Source organism: Typopeltis vanoorti, chromosome 9 (assembly GCF_054136105.1).
Source record: "Typopeltis vanoorti isolate ZY-2024b chromosome 9, IOZ_Tvanoo_1.0, whole genome shotgun sequence".
NCBI lineage: Eukaryota > Metazoa > Arthropoda > Arachnida > Uropygi > Thelyphonidae > Typopeltis > Typopeltis vanoorti.
Genome location: NC_143557.1, coordinates 141,746,216 through 141,767,677, shown reverse-complemented (window position 1 = coordinate 141,767,677; position 21,462 = coordinate 141,746,216). Strand labels below are relative to the sequence as shown.

General features: G+C 35.2%; 1 protein-coding gene across 2 annotated transcripts in view; it reads left to right on the top strand.

Annotated features, from left to right (window-relative positions):
- Nulp1 (Nuclear localized protein 1) overlaps nucleotides 1-21,462 on the top strand; it is a 362,638-nt gene that overhangs the window by 169,381 nt on the left and 171,795 nt on the right. For both annotated transcript variants that reach the window (XM_090397712.1, XM_090397711.1), the window contains exon 8: nucleotides 18,815-18,907. In XM_090397712.1, coding sequence (XP_090253838.1) covers nucleotides 18,815-18,907 — 93 coding nt within the window. The remainder of the gene's footprint in view (nucleotides 1-18,814; nucleotides 18,908-21,462) is intronic.

Genomic DNA, 21,462 nt, shown 5'->3' with positions numbered 1-21,462 from the left:
TTATAAATTACAACATGAATAAACATTCTTTCTTATAGATTTTTTCTTTAACAGTGATGTCCTATTTTTTAGTATTAAAGTTGTTATTTTAGATTTAGGATTCTGGATTTTCTACAGTCGTGTTTATAGTTGTTATTAAAGAGGAAGGATTCGTGGGACAAATATATGCCTTCCATATGTATGGGATTTTTAGACCATCATTATTGTTTAGATTGGGGTGGTTGATAATGATCTCACAAGCTTCCTTAAATTTGTGTGCATACCATGTTTTGGTATGATGTAGACAACTAGTGCTCTTCCAGTCAATTCTATGTAAGGTGTTCAGGGCATGATCAGAAAGGCCAGCCTCACCATAATTATTATATTTAATGTGTCGTTTATGTTCTTTTTGTCTGATCGGAATTGTGCATCCTGTTTCTCCTATGTATGGTATGTTGCAGGTGCAGTAAATATGGTATACTCCAGGGTGGGCCAGCGGAGGGAGTGGGTCTTTGGATGAGTTGAGTAAGCTTTTTAATTTTGCAGGAGGTTTAAAGGTTGCTTTGAGGTTGTATTTTTGTAGTACTCTGTTTATTTTGTCTGATGTCCCTTTAATGTAGGGAATGGTTATAGTTTTACTGTAGTCTGGTTTGTCTTTGTTTTTTATTGAGGTCTTGTAGAGAATTTTGTTAAATTCTCTACAAGAATTTGTTAAATTCTTGTAGAGAATTTGTAACAATTGGCTGTATCCATTGTTTTGAAAAGTATTGCTGATCACTTTAAATTCGTTTTTCAGTGCCTGTTCACTGGAGCTGATCTTCAGAGCCCTGTTTTTTAGGGTATTGATGACACCTAATTTTTGTGTTAGGTGGTGGTAGGAATTTATGTGTATATATTGGCCAGTATGTGTCGGTTTCCGGTAAGCAGTGAAGGAAAGATTGCCCGAGGGAAGACGTGTGACAACTGTATCTAGAAATGGCAGTGTGTTATGTTTTTCAATCTCAATTATGAACTGTATGCATTTGTGCTGCTTGTTTAGGAGGCTAAGGAATGTGTCTGGCGACCATGAGACCAGATTGCGAAAACATCGTCAACATATCTAAGCCAGACTTTGGGTTTTAAAGGGGAGGAACCTAAAGCAAGTTGTTCAAAATGTTCCATATAAAAGTTAGCAATCGGGGGGAGGGGATAATGGCGAGCCCATGGCTGTGCCTTCTTTTTGTAGGTAGAAAGCGTTTTACCATACAAAATAACCAGAACGTAATACATGCGCAAAGAGCGCCGTGATATCTGGAAGAAATTTGTTCTGTAAAAGAAGAATTGTGTCATTTATTGGGACATTTGTAAAAAGGGAAGAGATGTCAAAACTGACTAATAGATCATCTTTTTCTAATGTAATGTCTTTGATGATGTTTATGAAGTGTTGTGTGTTTTTAATATAGGAGGGGGAATGACCTACCAGCTCCTTGAGTCTTGCCGCTAATTTTTTGATTAAGTATTAAGTCGAGCTATCAATCCCTTTGACTATAGGCCTTAGCAGTGTGTTTTCTTTGTGAGTTTTCGGTAGCCCATAAATTCTTGGGGCACAAACGTAGTGTGGAAATTGTTTTTTGACCGTATCTTCAGGCCATGTGGTAATTGACTTAAGTAGATTCTCTGTTTTCTTTTTTATTCTATTAGTTGGGTTATAGTTTTGGTATGTGTTATTGTCCGAGACCAGCAGATTCATTTTTTCCACATAAGTGGTTCAGTTTAAGATAACGGTGGCACTTCCTTTATCTGCTCTGGTTATTAAGATGTTCGGATTTGACTTTAGTGATTTTATCACTATTAATTCATGTTGAGTTAGGTTGCTTGTTATTGTTTTGTTACGATTTAAAATGTTGGTGGTTTCCTAAACGTATTTTTTCTGCTATGTTATTTGGAATGAATCTTAGGTCTCTTTCAATATTACAAATAAATTCAAGTTTGTTTATCGATTTGGGTATTATGGCAAAATTTAAACCTTTTGTTAAGTATCGAGATTTCATCTTTGTTTAAAGCGTGGTTGGATAGGTTAACTATATTATGGTTACCTGTAGGTGATTGGTGGCTCCTGTTGTTTCTTGCTTCTGGTTGGTTGTTATTGTTCATTGTGGAGAAATTTGAATATGGCAGCTGGTTCTTTCAATCTTTTAGTCTTTGGAATTTGGAAATTAGATTTTCTTTCTTCGTTTGGAGGATGTGGTTTGCCGTATTGTCAGTAATCTTTCCCAGGATCATCCAGATATCTGCGTTTACGAAAATTCACAAAGAAAACACACCGCTAAGGCCTATAGTCGAAGGGATTGATAGTCCGACTTATTACTTAGCCAAAAAATTAGTGGCAACACTCAAGGAATTGGTAGGTCATTCCCCCTCCTATATTAAAAACACACAACACTTCATAAACATCATCAAAAACATTACGTTAGTAAAAGATGATCTATTAGTCAGTTTGACGTCTCTGCCCTCTTTACGAATGTCCCAATCAATGACTCAATTCTTCTTTTACAGAACAAATTTCCTCCAGATATAACGGCGCTCTTTGTGCATGTATTACGTTCTGGTTATTTTGTATGGCAAAATGCTTTCTACCTACAAAAAGAAGGCACAGCCATGGGCTTGCCATTATCCCCTCCAATTGCTAACTTTTATATGGAACATTTTGAACAACTTGCTTTAGGTTCCTCCCCTTTAAAATCCAAAGTCTGGCTTAGATACGTTGCCGATGTTTTTGCGATCTGGTCTCATGGCCGCCAGACATTAGACACATTCCTTAGCCACTTGTCACACGTTTTCCCTCTGGCAATCTTTCCTTCACTGTTTACTGGAAACCGACACATAGTGGCCAATATATACACACCAATTCCTACCACCACCAACACAAAAACCAGGTGTCATCAATGCCCTAAAAAACAGTGCTTTGAAAATCTGCTCCAGTGAACAGGCACTGAAAAACGAATTTAAAGTGATCGGCAATACTTCAGCCCAAGTTTGATGCATGTTGGAATAAATTCCATTAACTTTTACTTTCATTTTTCTTCCTTTCATGAAATTCGAAATCCAAATTAATGCATTCAATCTTATTCCAGTATCGTATGCAATTTTTATTAACTTTTGTCTCCAGATATGATTCGTAGGCAGCTATGTGATCCAAGAATATTGCTGTTGTCTTCCTTGGTGGTTTTTCTTGAAAAAAGAAAAATCTATGACTGATTGGCAAAGATAAAATAATTGATCTTCTGTACTGTGTTGAGATCTGTATGCAGTTTGGTAGAAGTTGATCTTGTTATTTTCTAAGAGCCAATTCATAAGTCTGGTATGTATTATTCTTTTGTTTAGTTTACAGAGAGTGCTAGTCAAAGCTATTGGTCTGTAGCTGTTACAGTCAGTAGGGTTTTTGTTAGGTTTTTGCATCTGTGGAGAAGACAAGACTGGCACCTCTATCATTAGCTGGTGTTTACCAGATAGGTGTGAATGTAATTTATTATACTTTGGACAAACAGGCCGTTCTATGGAAAAAAGAATGAAGGAATATCAGTATTATATCGAATACATGAAATCTCATGTCTGGTTTAGCACAATATAGTATTAATACTAAACATAATATCCAGTGGGATAAAGCTTGTCTTCTTCACAGATGCAAGTTTAAATATGAACGCCTTTTTAAAGAAAGTTGTGAAACCCTTTTGCATCAGCCGAATTCTAATCAAAATGACTGTCTCTCTCTCTCCCAAAAGTTTGGGAGATTGTTATCTTATGCAACCATCAATGAAATAGTTTTTAAGAATTATTTAATAATATTTTATTAATAGTAATTTTCTGGCATGCAGCAACAATTTTAATTGGTAATCCACCGACGCTTCTGTACTTCGTATTCCATTCCTTTAACTGTTTGTTCTACACTGATGATGTTACTATTACTTTACGTACGAAATATTTGTACCTTTGATTCATTAAAGTTATAACTGTTTTTATACATGTTAAGTTATTAATTTTGATTATAAATTTATCAAATTATATCCCATAACCAATGAAGTTACCATTCTTTTAAAAAAAAAAAGAAAAAAAAAAAGGGTTTAAACTTTGCAGTACCCTCAAAATATGTGCCAAACAAATACATTATTATAGAAATCCAGGTTAAACTAGAAATTGACCCCAACAAAGAAATATTATTTCATAAAATCAATAACATCATAAATAGCAAAATAAAAATAGTCTGACATTAGTCCAAACCTACAAAATGCTTTGATATCACTAGAAAAGAACCTGGATATAATGCTCGCTAAAGAAACAAAGGCAACACAGTGGTCATTATAAACAGAACCAGAACAGATTATGACAATAAAATAACAGAAATTTTAAATGATCAAAACATGTACAAAAAAAATCCTAAACAAGCTTACCCTCAACCTCGTAAAACAGGTTAATAATATATTACATGAATTAAAAAAATCAAAATAAGATAGATAAAAAACAATGAAAAACACAATACTCCACACCACACATACTCCATACATATTTGGACAAATTAAAATCCATGAAGAAGGTTACCCAATATGCCCAATAATCTCATATAAAAACAATACACAACACCATGACTTAGTGGACCCAAAAGAGATGCCTTCGAATTCTGATGTACCTTGGGAAACTTGGACTACCTTTAACAGAATCTGTACCAATCATGGCAGATGTGCAGACCACCTTTACAAATGGGGCATGATTGCCTCACCCGGGTGCAACTGTGGATCACCAGTTGCAGCAGAATGTACCCAACATGCATACACTGGTAAGGTGTCAGATTTCATCCATGCTACACCAAGTTACATCCATGCTACAAGTGCAGTTGATTGAATAATCAACCTAGACATACAGTTGTAGTCTATTCTTGTCTCTTTTATGACTGTTTTACATCATCTTTAAGTATTTTGTGTATTTCACACTAAATGTGTATATATATTAAAGATTATTGTAATGTAAGTTTTCATGTCTGAGTTATATGCTAAATAAATAACCACATCACCATTATCAAAATTCTTAGTAAAATTATTCAAACCAAGTCTAAATATATGATTAAAAACACAGACGACCTATTTCAAAAAATGTCAAACCTAACTCCATCCCATGAAGATGTCCTCGCTTCATTGGATGCAGCGGCACTATGCACCAATGTGGACTTCCCCAGAACATTAGACATCATTCATATTACTCCTAAAAGACCATACCTTAGAATCATGTACAAAATTAACACCAAATGATATCATAATCCTGATTAAACTAATAATTTAACAAGGACATCCTTAAGGAAGCTGCTTATTTTGTAATAATACTCGATTCAACGGCAGACGTTGCCCATAATGACCAACTAGCTATTATATTTAGGTATGTTACCACAAATTCTGACATTACAGAAACATTTATCGGGTTCATCAGTATTACACAACATAATTTCTTATTTTTATAAGAGGTTGTATTAAAAAAATTGGAAGAATTATCTTGAAGATAAAAATGTGCAGAGAGCAAAGCTATGATAATGCTGCCAGTATGAAAGGTGTCTATACAGGTTTACAAGCTAGGCTGAAAAAAACAGTCCCTCTGCATTACAGGGTGTTCGGGATAAATTTGACAGTTTCGTAAGGAAAAAGAAAATCTTCTTTGTATCTATTAAATTTAATGAATTGACAAAAAAACATTACAGGCAGAGTTAATTACAATACTATCAACAAGATTTACTCAAAATAACCACCATTAGCATCGATCACAGCTTCAATTCTGCTTCGGAACCTCGAACAAGCTGATGCTACAGTCTCCCTGGGAAGGGCCGCCAAAACTGTTTTAATTTTATCCATTAACTGGGCTTTTGTATTACTGGAAGTGCGATTGGTGTCTTTTTCAACTGCGCCCCATACAAAATAATCCATGGGGTTAAGGTCTGGGGAGTTTGGAGGCCAAACATTTGGACTGGTGAAGTCGTAGAAATTTTCAGACAACCATTTTTGACTTTTCCCAGAGGTGTGGCAAGGGGCCGAATCCTGCTGCCATACATACGGCCTACCATTGGCTACCCTTGTTATCCAGGGCTTGACTACAGTTAGCAACTCCACGAACAAAGCCCGAATTCCAATGCCAGGGTTCTTCAACACCTGTTCCTGCAGATTTGCGAGGAATTCTGCTGTACGAACGCAATCAGATCGTCTGCTAGGGATCTTTCTTCTTGCTACATCCTCATAGTCACCATTGCAAGTCTCTAGTTCATGCCTGATTGTTTTTACTGTATTCAGGGAGCATTGGGCAGCAGTCGTAATATCCTTATTTTGATGGCGGGCACGAATCATCATGATACAAGTTATTCTCTTCCATGATTCAGGTGGGTTCCAGCTATCCATCCTTTCTGACATCTTGTATATGAATGAAGAAGGGTCCAAACTTTTAAATGAAGAGAAGTGTGTGTTAATACATGTAACTTACGGAAAAATATAATTAATTATAAATATGTCAAATTTATCCCGAACACCCTGTATATGCCATAATCTAGTCATTCCTTAAATTTAATTGGCAACTATGCCGTGGAATCTTGTCTGGAAGCAGTGCAATATTTTTGTTTTATTCAGATTGTATATAATTGCTTTTCATCTTCAACAAGAAGATGGGGTATATTCCTTACACATTTAGAAAAAAAAAACTCTTCAACAGTTAAAAGACTAAGTGAAACAAAGTGGTTTGCAAGAGCTGATGCTATATTTGCTTTGAAACGTGGATATAAACAAATTAAAGAGGAATTAATAAAACTATCCATTTCTCCTCATGAAAAACCTATTTCTAAATTACAGAGCTCATCATTGGCTGAACATTTTGACAATTCAGAAACAGCAATTTTAGCAGTAGTGTTGGACAAAATTTTCCAACAAATAAATGCTACTAGTAAATCTCTACAAGATCCCGATATGGCTTTGTTGTTAGCTAGTAATTTGTTACAGTCTTTAGTTGGCTTTATTTTAGATGTAAGAAATAGTTTTGGTGCTTTAAATGAAGAAACGAATTTATTAACAGATAAGACAAAATTTAAAGATGAGAAGGAGAGTGAAAAAACGAAAAAAAAAAAAACGTGTGATGAAGTTTCACATTCTAACGATGAGATTATATTACATGGCAAAGAAATTTTCATTGTTAATACTTTTAATGTAATTTGAGATAAGCTAATTTTGGAAATTAATGAAAGAGCAAAAAGCTATTTAGACATATTAGATATGTTTGATATTTTTTTTGAAGAAAGATATAGATCAAGACAAGTACAAGACTAATATTAACAAAATTTTACAAACTTATGGGACTGATATTGACTCAGAAAAATTTATTGATGAAGTTAAGCAAGTTTTAATAATAATAAAGGAAGAAAGGGTGCTTAAGGGTCAAAGCTGTATAACTGAGAGGAAACCTCCACATAGCCTTTAAAGGAATGCAGAGAGCCGACCAGGGCTTCTGACCTAATGTCCCATTATCACCTTCTCGTGGTGAACCCTGTTGGGTATCTACCCAGATACTCAATGAACAAGGATGGGCTGGCAATTTGGGATTTAGCTGACCAAATTGTATTCTTATTGGCTTTAACCAATATACAAAGTGATGGTACAACATGACAAAATTTCATGCCGGCTGGGGCGTCGCCCGGTTAAACAAGCCCCCCATTGTTTTTGCCAGGGAACCAGGGTGAACAGTGAAAAGTCAGCTACTGGAACAAATCTGAAAGCACACCCCAACTCAACGTCACCAGAGTTAAAGATCAGTACTATCAATGTAAGAAGCCTGAATGGCAAAGAAATGGAGCTAGCTGAGGAATTAGATAAGTACCAGATTGACATAATAGGGGTGACTGAAACAAAAAAGATAAAAACTGGTGAGATCTTTCTGAACAATAAATACAAAATGTTATATTTAGGCAATGACAGTCTAGGAAAAGAAGGATTAGCCATAGTATTCAACACAAAATATGAGGCTAATCTTCTTGAATGGCAGGCAGTCTCAAGTAGAGTGATGTGGGCTAATATCAGAATGGTGAATTGGACAATGAGACTTATTTGTGCCTATGGTCTCACAGAGATTATATTGGTCACAAATAGCGTCAGTATGTGTAAATGGAGAGGAAACAGAAGAATTCCCGGTGGAGAGAGAGGGAGTCAGGCAAGGATGCAAGTTATCACCATTATTGTTTAACTTTTATAGTGAACAAATGTTTAGAGAGGCACTTGAGGATGTAGAAGAAGGAATAAAAATAAACGGAAGAATCATTAATAACTTAAGATATGCGGATGATGTAGTAGTGATGGCAGAAAGTGAAAATGGGTTACAACAAATTATTCAAAGAATTGAAAACTCTTATAAAGAGTATGGACTAAGAATTAACACAAAAAAGACCAAGATAATGATAATGGGTAGAAAAATAGGAGATAATGTAAAAATAAGATGTAGAGGAAAGATTTTAGAAGAAGTGGAAAGATTTCAATATTTAAGTAGCTGGATCTCAGAGAAAGGAACTTCAGAGTTGGACATTAGAAATAGAATAGGTAAAGCTAAATCGGCATTTATGGAAATGAAGAGAATTTTAATAAACAAGAACACTAAAATAGGCGTTAGAATTGGAATAGTTAAAGCAACAGTTTGGAGTATTGCAAGTTATGGAAGTGAGTCATGGACACTAAGAAAGAGAGATATGGAAAGAATTAATGCATTGGAAATGTGGTGTTATAGAAAGAACGAAAAGATTAGCTATACAGAAAGAATATCAAATCAAGAAGTTTTAAGACGAGTTGGGATGGAAAGAACACTGTTAAAGAATATTATGCAAAGAAAGACTAGATTTGCAGGACATCTCCTTAGAGGTTCTTCGTGATACCTGACAAGAACTATATTATAAGGGAAAGTTGAAGGGAAGAGAAGACGTGGAAGACCAACTAGAGAGTGGTTTAATGACATCGTGGAATGGACTGGTTTAAGAATGATGGAAGCGACAGACAGAGAGAAATGGAGAACAGCTGCTCATCTGCTGCAACTCTCTTGCTAGAGGATGCTACCGGACGACGACGACAATAGTCTCACAGAAGGTTCTACTGAGGTAGAAGTGGAGGAATTTTTTGATGCTTTAGAAAAAGCACTGACACAATGAAAAAGGAAAAGTTGGTCCTTGTTGGCGATTTAAATAGCAGAGTAGGAAATGATTGTCAGACATACAAAAATATTTGGGGAAAATTTGGAGAAAAGAACAAAGCTAATAATAATGACAAATACCTGTTTGATTTCTGCTCAGGACATGGACTGGTTATTACTAACACCATGTTCCAACATAAAAATGTTCACAAATTCACATGGAGAGAAGAAGCAAGGAATAAGAAAAGTCTTATTGACTATGTTATTGTTGATAGTGATGTTTTCTCCCTGGTGCAGGACACCATAGTGTACAGAGGATTTGAAATTGGAAGTGATCACTATTTAGTCTTGAACATGATAAAATTGAATTTGATATTCAAAAGAATAACATGTGAGAAAGTTTTAAAGCGAATAAAAGTTGAGCAGCTCTCAGATGTGAACTGTAGACTAAAACACACAAAGATTATTGAAGAAAAAATGAAAGAGTTTGACAACAGGAACAAAACCTTGGAGATTCAGTGCCAAGCCTTAAAGAAAACCCTGATTGATTCAGCCAGAGAGGCATGTGGTGAGGTAGTCTGCAAGGATAGAAAAATCAGAACTCCATGGTGGACACAGGAAGTTAATGCGGCATTGAAGGAAAAGAAGAAAGCATATCAAAAGTTTCTGGCAAATAAGTCAGCTTTTGCTCAAATGTAAGAAAATGAAATACTGTGTAAAACTAGCTAAACAAAAGTCATGGGAGGACTTTGGCAAGAACATAGAAAATAAATATGAAGAAGGTGGTAAGATATTTTGGAGTTCTTGATGAAGCCTAGAAATAGAGGAAAGAGTGCCGTAAAAGGAGTTAGAGATGATGAAGATGACATGAAAACGGGAGAAAAAGATATCCTTGAAGTATGGAGTAATTACTTTGAAAAATTGCTAAATGAAACAAGCAGTGATAGCACAGTGGTAAAAAACACTCAACAGGCATACAGTCAGGAATACATATCCTTACTTGAAGTAGAAAAAGCCATCAAAGGCTTGAAATATGGAAAGGCAGCAGGAGTAGATGATATTATTATTATTATTATTCAGGCCTCCATGGAGTCAAAAGACTCATCATGGGAGGTCCTTCCTAAGAAACACAAAATCTATCAAGACTCATCGATGGGGGGGGTCTCCCCCTAAGAAACACAGAGTCTATCATACCACTCCTTGAACTCATTGACCGTTCTCTCTCTCATCACTCCATCAGGCAATGCATTCCATGGTTCAACCACCTTCCATGCAAAGAAACCACTCCTCACCCTCTTGCTAACAGTTTCCTTTCGTAACTTCCAGGGATGACCTCTTGTCATCACTCCTTCCCGCTGTTCAACCAAGCGAAAGAACTCCCCAGTGTCAACCCTGTTACCACCTCTCAACAGTTTAAAAGTCTCAATCATTCGACCAGAAATGCTGAAGTATGGTGGTATAAAAGTCTTATAGTGGCTGCACTGCATAGTTCAGAAAGCCTGGACAGGGGGACGAATTCCCGATGATTGGAGTAGAGCTCTAATAGTACCCATATATAAAAAGGAAATAAAACTGAATGTGAGAATTACAGAGGTATTTCACTTGAGAAACGGTTGAGAAGAATTGTGGAAGAAAAGTTTGGTGAAGAACAAGCTGGATTCAGGCCAAACAGAGGCTGTCAGGATCAGATCTTCACTTTACGACAAATAGTTGAGAAATCCCTTAGATCCTTCCCTATATCATTAATGAACAAATTAAACAGCAGTGGTCCAAGAACAGAACCCTGCGGCACACCACTAGTCACAGGCCGTGTTTTGGACTCTACTCCTGAATAAACTACTCTCTGATATCTCTCTGTCAACCACCCACCTATCCATCTTACCAACCCTATATCCATTCCCATATGTTGTAGTTTACGGCTTAGAATTCCATGTGTTATCCGGTCAAATGCCTTAGCCAGGTCCAGCAGTATCACTGTAAACCCATTACCCTTATCCAGTTCAGCTGTCACTGTGTTTTAAAACTTGAGCAATTTACTGAGGCATGATTTACCGTTCACAAAGCCATGTTTTCCCCTGTACAGTATCACATTTTCATCAATCCATTCCTGTATTTTTCCCTTGACTACTTTCTCCAAGACCTTGGCAACGACTCCTGATATGCTGATCAGTCGGTAATTTGCAACAGTAGTCTTGGATCCTCCTTTATGCAGTGGAACTATTTTTCCCTCTTTCCACACCTTCGGGACTAAACCAAATTCATATGGAATAAGAGCGAAATTAGTCGGAACACTAAATTAGCTGTATACAAGACAGTGTTCAAACCAGTTTTAACTTATGGATCTGAGAGCTGGGACACAAGTAAAACACTTGACCAAAGACTAGAGACCACAGATATGAGAGTCCTGAGAAACATTAGAGGCGTGAACAGATGGCATCAATGGCAATATCATATTAAAAATGAGGATATTAGGAAAGAACTTGACATTGTCAGCATCCAGGAATGCATTAGCAGAACTAATCTCAGATGTATGGTCACTTAAACAGAATGGGCAAGGAAAGATTAGCAAAACAAGTGTTCTCTGCCAGGTTGGCAGGAAAATGACCCAGAGGAAGACCAAGATATAGGTGGATATGGTACAAAGTGCCTTAGATGATAGAAATATAAGATCTCATAATGTTGGAGTCTTGACAAGTAGCAAACTGATCTGGAGGAAAATTGTAGATAGGAAGTTAGTAATTATGAAAATTTTTCATGTACTACTATCATATCCTGTACACCCCCTTGACGATACATGTCAGGAATTTGATGATGATGATAAAGGAAGAAAATTCTTCAATTAAAAATATGTACAATATGTATAAACGATGGTTCAAGGTCTACTTTTTCGAACATAGAAACAATTTTAAAAATATTTTTGATGATACCTATTTCAAATGCAAGTGCTGAATGATCATTTTCAGTGTTGAAATGAATAAAAAATTATTTAATAAGCAACTTGCACCAAAATAAAACAAGTGACCTGTCGTTATTATACACTGAATCAGATGTAGTGGACTCAATTAATTATCATGACATTATAGATATATTTGCTAAAACCAAAGCCAGAAAAAAATAACTTTTAGTTATTAATTTTTTTTAAATTAAAATTTGAACTGATTTATTTTTATACTTTTTTGAAATACAAATATATGTATACTGATGTGTTATTTTTATTTTATTAAAATGAGTTATCATGGAAATGTCGACTTTTATTTTCAATAAACTAAAAAATGCATATGAATTTGATTAACTGAAATAGATTTATTTTTTTGATGTTATGCTTAGGGCCTCCAAAAGTATAAATGCTGCTATGGGTCTCAGATAATAATAATATTAGTATACCGACTACAGATTAGTGTTTACTATGAGTAAAAATTCAGCACTATTAAAAATTACTTAAAATTTTACTTATACAAGTAAATATTTGAATACCACAACATAATGTACAGATTTCCTAGCCAGCAGAAATTGCAATGTCACCTGTATAGGTTTCACGATTAAATAATTATGGGCAAGACTATAGAAACACTTCCACAATTGCAATATTCCAGAATATCTATGTTATAATAACAATTTAGACAATTTTTAAGGAATTTGATGTGTAATTTTTAATCATTATATTTTAAGATGGATTTTATGTATAATTCTTTCTTAAATTCGATGCAATCATTGAATGCGTGCCGTGAGATCATGACATAGACTTGGTAAGAGTGTAGCATGATGACTATTAAAGCATGTTTTATTGGGGGGGGGGGAATGGAGGGTTTAGTAAGGATCGTTACAGATCATTACTGGCAAGATTACAGGAACACTTCCATGATTGCAATATACCTATCCCAGAACATCTAAGTAATAAGATGTGTAAAAACCAATATAAGAACAAACAACCAAATACCAGGAAAACAGAAATTGCAGCACAGATGCTTGAACAGAAACATATCCTGAAAATTGAAAAAGCCATAATATTAGACATACAGAGTGACAGAAACTCCATAAATGTCCAGCACCCCTATATAATCTCAGAGTTGGAAACACCACAAAATGAAAATTAGGTCAAGATTCCCACCAATAGATAGCAACACAGAAAAACCTAAGGCAAATAACACTAACCAATACGACATAGCTTCCAATTTGCCGACAAGCTCCGAAGACGACTTAGTCGAAACTGCTCTCACCCCGTAACTCCCACTTTTCATCTTTATTTATTATACACCTGGTCGTCGACTTACAACCTATGTGACTTACGACTGTCCCCACTTATGACCACAAAAAAAAAAAAAAAAAAATGAATAAATTAATAATAAATCAGGCAGCTGCGTGTACAATAACTATGGGATACGATAGTTATCGTACGATAACCCACGTATGATAACTATCTCTCACATACACTCAGTCGCTTTCAAGCATCTGTTGCGTGTGGTGTATTAATTGAAATTCTACTGAAATACCACCCATAAAATGTCTAGTAAAAGGAAAATGCCTTCATCTACAGATACGCCAGCTAAGAAGTCAAGGAAAACTATTGATTTAGAGTGTAAAATGAAAGTTATCCAGAAGTATGAAGGCGGAAAGAAAGTGAATATGATAGCACGCGACTTGAAGTTATCACATTCCATGGTATTGATGATACTTAAGGACAAAGAAAGAATTCGGGAAGCTGTGAAAGGTTCCGCACCTATGAAGTCTACAATTTTAACCAAACAACAACAGGGACCCATCCATGAAATGGAGAAATTGTTGTTTATGTGGATGGAAGATTTAATACAGAAAAATTCACCCATGAGCCTTTGCGCAGTGCAAGCGAAGGCTAGAAGTCTGTTTCAGAGTTTAAAATCACACGCCAGAGATGATTACGCAGAAGATTTTCACGCTAGTACTAGATGGTTTAAGCGTTTTAAAAAAATAGTTGCTTTGCATAATGTACGTGTCACAGGAGAAGCAGGAAGTGCAGATGAAGATGAAGCCCAAAAATTCGTTGATAGTTTCGACTCTTTAATCAAAGAAGAAGATTATCTAGCAGAACAAATATTTAACGTAGATAAAACTGGCTTGCAATGGAAACGCATGCCTAATCGTACGTACATACACCAAGAAGCAAAAAGGATGCCAGGATTCAAAGCTTTTAATGATCTGTTGACTTTGTTGCTTATTGGGAATGCCGCGGGTTTTAAGCTGAAGCCTTTTCTCATTTATTGCTGAGAAAATCTTCGTACATTTAAGCACATCAACAAGCACACACTGCCCATTTACTACTGTTCAAACCTTAAAGCTTGGATGATTCAAGCACTCTTCGAAGACTGGTTCATGAATTACTTTATTCCCCAGGCTTGTGAATATTGTGCGGAGAGAAGTATCCCTTTCAAGATTTTATTGATTATGGATAATGCCCCTGGCCACCCTCCTCATCTGGACGACCTTCAACATGATATTAGAGTGGTTTTTATGCCACCTAACACAACTGCTCTCATTCAACCCATGGATCAGGGTGATATTTCAGCATTCAAGGCTCACTACCTCAGAATGACATTCGCACAAGCCATCAAAGCGATAGATTCTGATGCTGATTTATCTTTGCAAGACTTTTGGAAGCAGTACAACATTCTTCAGTGTATCAAGAATATTTCGACCGCATGGGAATGTGTAACAAAGAATTGTATGTCGGGAATTTGGAAAAAGTGTCTAAGATGTTATGCGAATACATTTGAAGGATTTGAAAAAGGATAGGAACTGGAAGTGATTACAGAAAAAATAATTAAACTTGCAAAAAATCTTAAATTAGAATGTGAAATAGAAGACCTAGAGGAGTTACTAGATTGTGAAATAAAAGAACTTTCGGATGAAGAGTTAATTGAATTGGAAGCACAGAGAGTGTCAGAAGAAAAAGCGAGGGAGGAAGAAGAGGAGCCAGAAAAGAAATTCACTGCAAAGAGTTTATCGGATTCTTTTTTGCAACTGAATGAAGCTCTCGTCAGTTTCAAAGCAATGGACCCTAATGTCGAACGATTCACAAAGGTTGAACGTATCATTCAATATATGAAGAAAAAAAGAAACAAGCTGTTCAAACAAAGCTCAGCATGTTCCTCATCAAGATAACTTCTCCTACCTCAACCCAAGAACATGACTCTGGCGATCCACAACCCAGCACAAGCAAAGATTAAAAATTGATTTTGTAAATTTCATTTGTATTAATTTTTACATTAATTTTAGATTGTATTTTTGTGTTTACAGTACAGTATGTACAGTATTATTTTTCAGATTATGTATAATATACATAATTATAAATTTAAAAGATTATAAAAATAAATTATAAAGATGATAAAAAGATTAGAAAGGTTAAAGAATACTGTTAATAAATATATGGCCGACATATGTCCAGATCGACTTACGACCTGGATTTATCCTCGAAAATTCATTCTCTCTTCATTTTCGAAAAATGAAGAAAGAAAAAATTTCGAAACAAGGCCATTATGAATTTATCATATGTGTATTTTGACTTTTAATTCACATATCTTTAATTTTCACATTTTTATTTCCCATATATTTTTCTCTCCATATTTTTCTGTTCCACCCTTTGTTTTTGAAAAAAAAAGCCATAATGTATTTATCCAAATGACAACCCTAAATGATTCTAGTCCATCAGAGTTCGTTCTAAAGGTCTAAAGTTAAGTTATATAATTTTTATCAATATATTTCCAATGCTGCTCCTTAAAAATATATTCTCAAGGATTCTACAAAGATATGTCAAAAAATTATTCCTTCCATGTTTTTCTTTTAATTTATGTCTATAAAATATCATTAACGTTTTAAGTCAATTTAAGTTAAAAAATCAATCACGTAATACAATTGAAGAAAACAGGAAAAATAGCCATTAATATTAATATCAATTTTAGGAGTAACATGGAATATTTCCAGTAATAATAATATTTATCCTGTAGTTATTATTAACATCTCTGACCTCCATGAAGTCAGAGTCATTGTGGGAGGTACACACTATTGCACATGATGCTCATGCAACCTTGCCTTTAATTGATTCAATGAGTCTACACCTACAATACACAAAGGCAATGCATTCAACTCACCAACCACTCTCCATGCAAATTATTTGCTTCTCACTCCTCTGCTCACACTCTTCTTATAGAATTTCCAGCGATTGCCTCTTGTTCTGCTCACTCTCCCATTCTATGAAAAATCTCTACCATGTCAGCCTGATAACAACCTTTACTAGCTTATATGTCTGAATCATATCCCCCCCCCCAACTCCTATTCATGAAGTTTTTGCAATTTATATTCTCTCAATCTGTCCTCGTACTCTACATTCCAAAGACTACTGACCACTTTTGTGAATCTTCTCTGAACCCTTTCTAAACATATTCTCATCACCATGAAAACCTGGTGACCAAATCTGTGCACAATAATCCATATGAGGCCTGATCAAAGCCTTATACAATGCCATCATAACCTCTTTGATTCTGCATGTCAGGTCCTCCTCGGGTCCTTGTCTACTAGAAATTCCCAGATCTCTCATCTCCCCTACTTCCTTTAAATTTTCTCCTCCAAGTGTATACTTTGCATCCCATTGTTGCTTACCAAATTTCTAAACCTTGTGCTTTGCAACATTGAACTGTAGTTCCACTTATCTGCCCATTCATGCAATCTGTCCAAGTTCTATAAGGCCATAACATCTGTTTGACTCTGCTTTGCTCTTCCCAATTTTTCATCATCTGCAAACAGCTACATATCTCTAGTTAAACTTATCTGAATATCATTAATATACAAATTGAACAACATCAGTCCCATAACTGACTTCTGTGGCACACCAATAGTGACATTCATCTTTCGAGATACTGCACTGCCATATACAACTTTCTGATTCCTGTCTGACAGCCAGTCATTGATCCAACTCAGAAGTCTGTTATCCAATTCCATCTGTTTCAATTTATTTGCCAGCTTGTTGTGTGGCAGTCTATCAAAAGCTTTTGCAAAATCCAAGTACACCACTGTGTATGCATGTCCCCTGTCCAAAATATTTGTCACCTTGTTATGGTACATAAGTTAGTAAAACATGATCTCCCTTTAACAAACACATGCTGATAACTGCAAAGAATACTACTGTTATCAACCCATTTCTGTATCCTGCTTCTCACCAATCTCACTATTACTTTCACCACAATTACAAATACTTTCATCACCTAATTTGAAGCCACAACCTTATCACCACCTTTATGCAATGAAACAATTTTACCTTCTTTCCACTTCCTTAGAACCTGTGCTGTTGTAAGACTTATTAAACAGACATGCCAATGCTGCTGTCATTTCCCTGGAACAATTGAACATTCCCTAAAAAGGCATGGTGATATGTCATCAAATCCTATTGCCTTATTGACATAGGTTATTTATTTTCTCAAATACCTTCTGTTCACTCCCAATTAAGCCATCCTCTCCTATGTCTTCTACATTGGAGTTGCTCATGATTCCACCCTGATGAAGATGAAACACTTATAAATTGATCACTGAATATCTCAGCAATGTCTTCTGTAGCAATTACCATTCTACCGTTTTCTTCCATTATCATCATCTTACCATAATAATTCTTCCTTCTACTTGCCACATATCTGAACTCTCTAGAGTTTTTCTTTACCTGATGTGCCAATTTCTGCTCATACTCCATTTTTTTTCCCTTCACTATCTAAGCCACTCTCGTGGCTTGTTCTTCATATGCATTGTGTAACCAATTATTACCATTATTCTTCTTGTACTGCCTCCAAAGTATGTTCTTGTTCTAGATTTCATTCTTAGCCCTGAGTCTTATTTCATCTATTTTATGTGCTTTTTCTCAGTAACAGATTATATTGACATGATAATTCTCTAATTCTTCTTGTGTTGTTGGTAGTAGTAGTTACCACCTTCAATTCTGCCGCAGTTGAATGCTGCAATACATGACAACTATGTGTTGTTTTCTCTGGTTTTCTGATTGAAAATAGTAGTATCCACATTTAACTGGGCAAATGCCCCACCTAACATTACATGTCTTCATGTTGTACTATCGTTTTTGTTTATGTCTAAAGCTGTTATTAAGTATTCTTAGGTTATATAAGTCTCCAATTTGTTCATCCATTTTCATTCAGTATCTGGATAGATCCATAATAATAACAGAGGATGCAAGGAAGGTGAGGATTGAACATAAGGACATAAGCTTGTCTTGGTTCTGTGCATTTCTCAGGATATATGGAGATCTCCTCCCTGTTTGTACCTTTGATCCTGAAGCAAATGACTTCACTGATTGACCACTGTTTGGTATTTATTCATTTTTAATAAATGTAGGATGTCATAAAAGGCTTCCTCAAAGAATACAGATCCAAATCTATATTCTTTATAGAAGCCTTTTCCTTCAGTGCATGCCAAGGCTTTGGAGAGGAAGCTTTGTTCCAGAAATGAAAGGAAATAAGTGTAAATATGACTAAAAATGTTTCCAGTTCCATCATGATCTAATATAATCTGTGATAATGTAATTTTGAAATATTTTTAGCAAGACTTAATATTTTAATTTCATTTTAATGAGAATTTAAAGAAAATTCACTTTTTTATAAGTAAATGATCTGCTTAAAAAACTTTTTTTTCTTTAAATTTTTAGGTCATTCTTCATTGCTCTCTTCAAACATTTAAATTTTGTTGGTCAAAGAGGATGTAACAGGACAGCACTGGAGTTTTGTAAAGTACTTCTTGGGTTAGTCTTTCTTTAATGATTAAGTAACCCCCCCCTCCACCCTTGTTTCCTTTTCAGAATTGCATGTAGTTAATTCTGAGAGACTGACATAATTTACATATCATTATTTAATCTAGGTAACTTCTCTTTTTAGAATGGATGATAAACATGAAGATAGTAATAAAATCTGGCTTTTTTATTTTTTTTAAATTAAATACTGAATACCTAGCTACTTCCTAAGAAATTATGAAAGAATTAAACCAGGAATCAGTAATAGAAAAAATTTTAAAATATAAATTTTAAAATTTTTTACATTACTGATTCCTTTCAGTAATGTAAAATGATGAACACTTTCAACGTGTTACATCCATAAATGGATGTAACACGTTGAAAGAATGAAAACAGAAAGATTATCAAAGCAAGTCTTAAATTGCAAACCATAAGGAAAAAGAAAACCAGGATGTCCTCTTAAGAGATTCAGTGATGACTTCTAAGGCTAGAATAGGCCACTCCAGGCCTAATAAGTAGTAATTTGAGTTCAAGTTGGTTTTTACTTAAACACTAACTCATTATTTATCATTGTTTATTAACAGATATGATCAACCTGACCTAAACTTGGACACGAAGCTAGTAGCATTGTTTTTTTTTGTGGGGGGGAGGATTGACTGTCTCACAGGTAGACACCAGAGAATAGTATATGGTGGAGAATTTAGTAGAATCTAAAGAATAAGGTTGACTAGTGGAGTACCTGAGGGTTCTGTACTAGGGCCACTACTCTTTAATTTGTATATCAGTGATATTAGGGAAAGATTTAAGGTGTGTGTGGGTGGGGGAGGGGTGAATCAATTGCTTGCTAATAATTCAGAAGTGGAAAGAGCAGTAGTCAATGAAGGGAAGTAGATATCCTGCAGGATGATTTAAATCATTTAGCATTGTGGACAAAGGATAAAATGATTGTCCATTTAATGTTACATAATGTAAGGTTATGCATTTTGGGTTGAAAAGGTGGCATATAGTGTATCATATTGATGGTATTGGATTACAGGACATTGATGAGGCTAGGGACTTGGAGATAATGGTGGACAGAGAGTTGAAGTTCACAGGCATATTGCAAAAGTTGGTAAAATACTTCAAAGGATTACTTGGATATTGAAAAACATGCCGACAAGTAAAGTTAGGGAAGTTATTATCTTTCTTTATAAGGCTATGATTTGGTGGCATCTTGACTACTGTGCACAGATTTGGTCAACTGGGTTTCTTAGGGACCAGGAGGTGATCAAAAAGATTCAGAGATGATCAACCAAGATGGTGGCAGGTTTGTGGAATACTTCTTACGGGGATAGGTTGAAGGTTTGTGGGTTACAAAGTTTAGTTGATAGACAGAAAAGATGAGACATGATAGAAACATAAGATATTAAAGGGGTTTTATAAAATTGATGCAAAGAAAATTTTTCAATATATGACAAATAGTCAGAGAACTAGGGGCCATCTGTGGAAATTGTGTAAGAGTGCAGTTAGTAGAGGTGTGCAGACCAGATTTTTTACATGTAGAATGGTGAGTAAGTGGAATGGATTGCCAGAATTGGTTGTGAGTTTCCTGATGGTGAATGGATTCAAGGAGAGGTACAATAGGGTTTGTGTGTATGGTGGTTGATTTGAGTCTCCCGTGATGAGTCTCTGGACTCCACAGAGATACCATAAATAATAATAATAATAATTTTGCTATAAGTACAGATATAACTATATCTGTATACCAGATGGTACAGTGTTTAATCAAATTGATTTAGTGCTTCTAGATAAAAGATTGGCTTCAAGGCTTATTTAAGATTACATTAAACAATGGATTCTGAATATTGCAGAAGAAACTGAAGAAAGCAGGTTTTTCCTCCTGGAAACTTGAGTTTTTCAAATCAGTCATGAGACCACACACAATATACAGGAAAAAAATTGGTGTTGGTGATGATTGGCGGTAAGATGGCATTGATGGTATTAGTAGTGTTGTGTGTGTATTTGGAGAATTAAGCAGCAGCAGAGAGAGAGAGAGAGAGAGAGAAAAAAAGAGACTAGTTTTGATGTAAAATGTGCTCAAGAAGTAACAAAAAGAAATAAAAGCATACCAAGAATTTACTGCAAGACCAATATAATTATATCTTTTACATGCTTTCCTCATAAAGACATCGATAAAAGGAAATGAATATCTCCAGATGGTACAGTGTTTAATCAAATTGATTTAGTGCTTCTAGATAAAAGATTGGCTTCAAGGCTTATTTAAGATTACATTAAACAATGGATTCTGAATATTGCAGAAGAAACTGAAGAAAGCAGGTATAGTATAGTAGAAATACTCTGAGGAGAATAATATCCGTGAATATGCCAAAAAACTCAGACCCAGAATGCCTAATAACATCTGGGTATCGTTAATTTTCACACATCGAAACCTTTCAACTGCTATTAAAGAAGAAACAGATAAAATCTGTTGAAGGAAGAAAAGACAAGCCCTTAATGAAATGATATATGCATTAGAACAAGAAATGAAGAACAAGGACAATCTTAAACTATCTTATAATACAATTAAG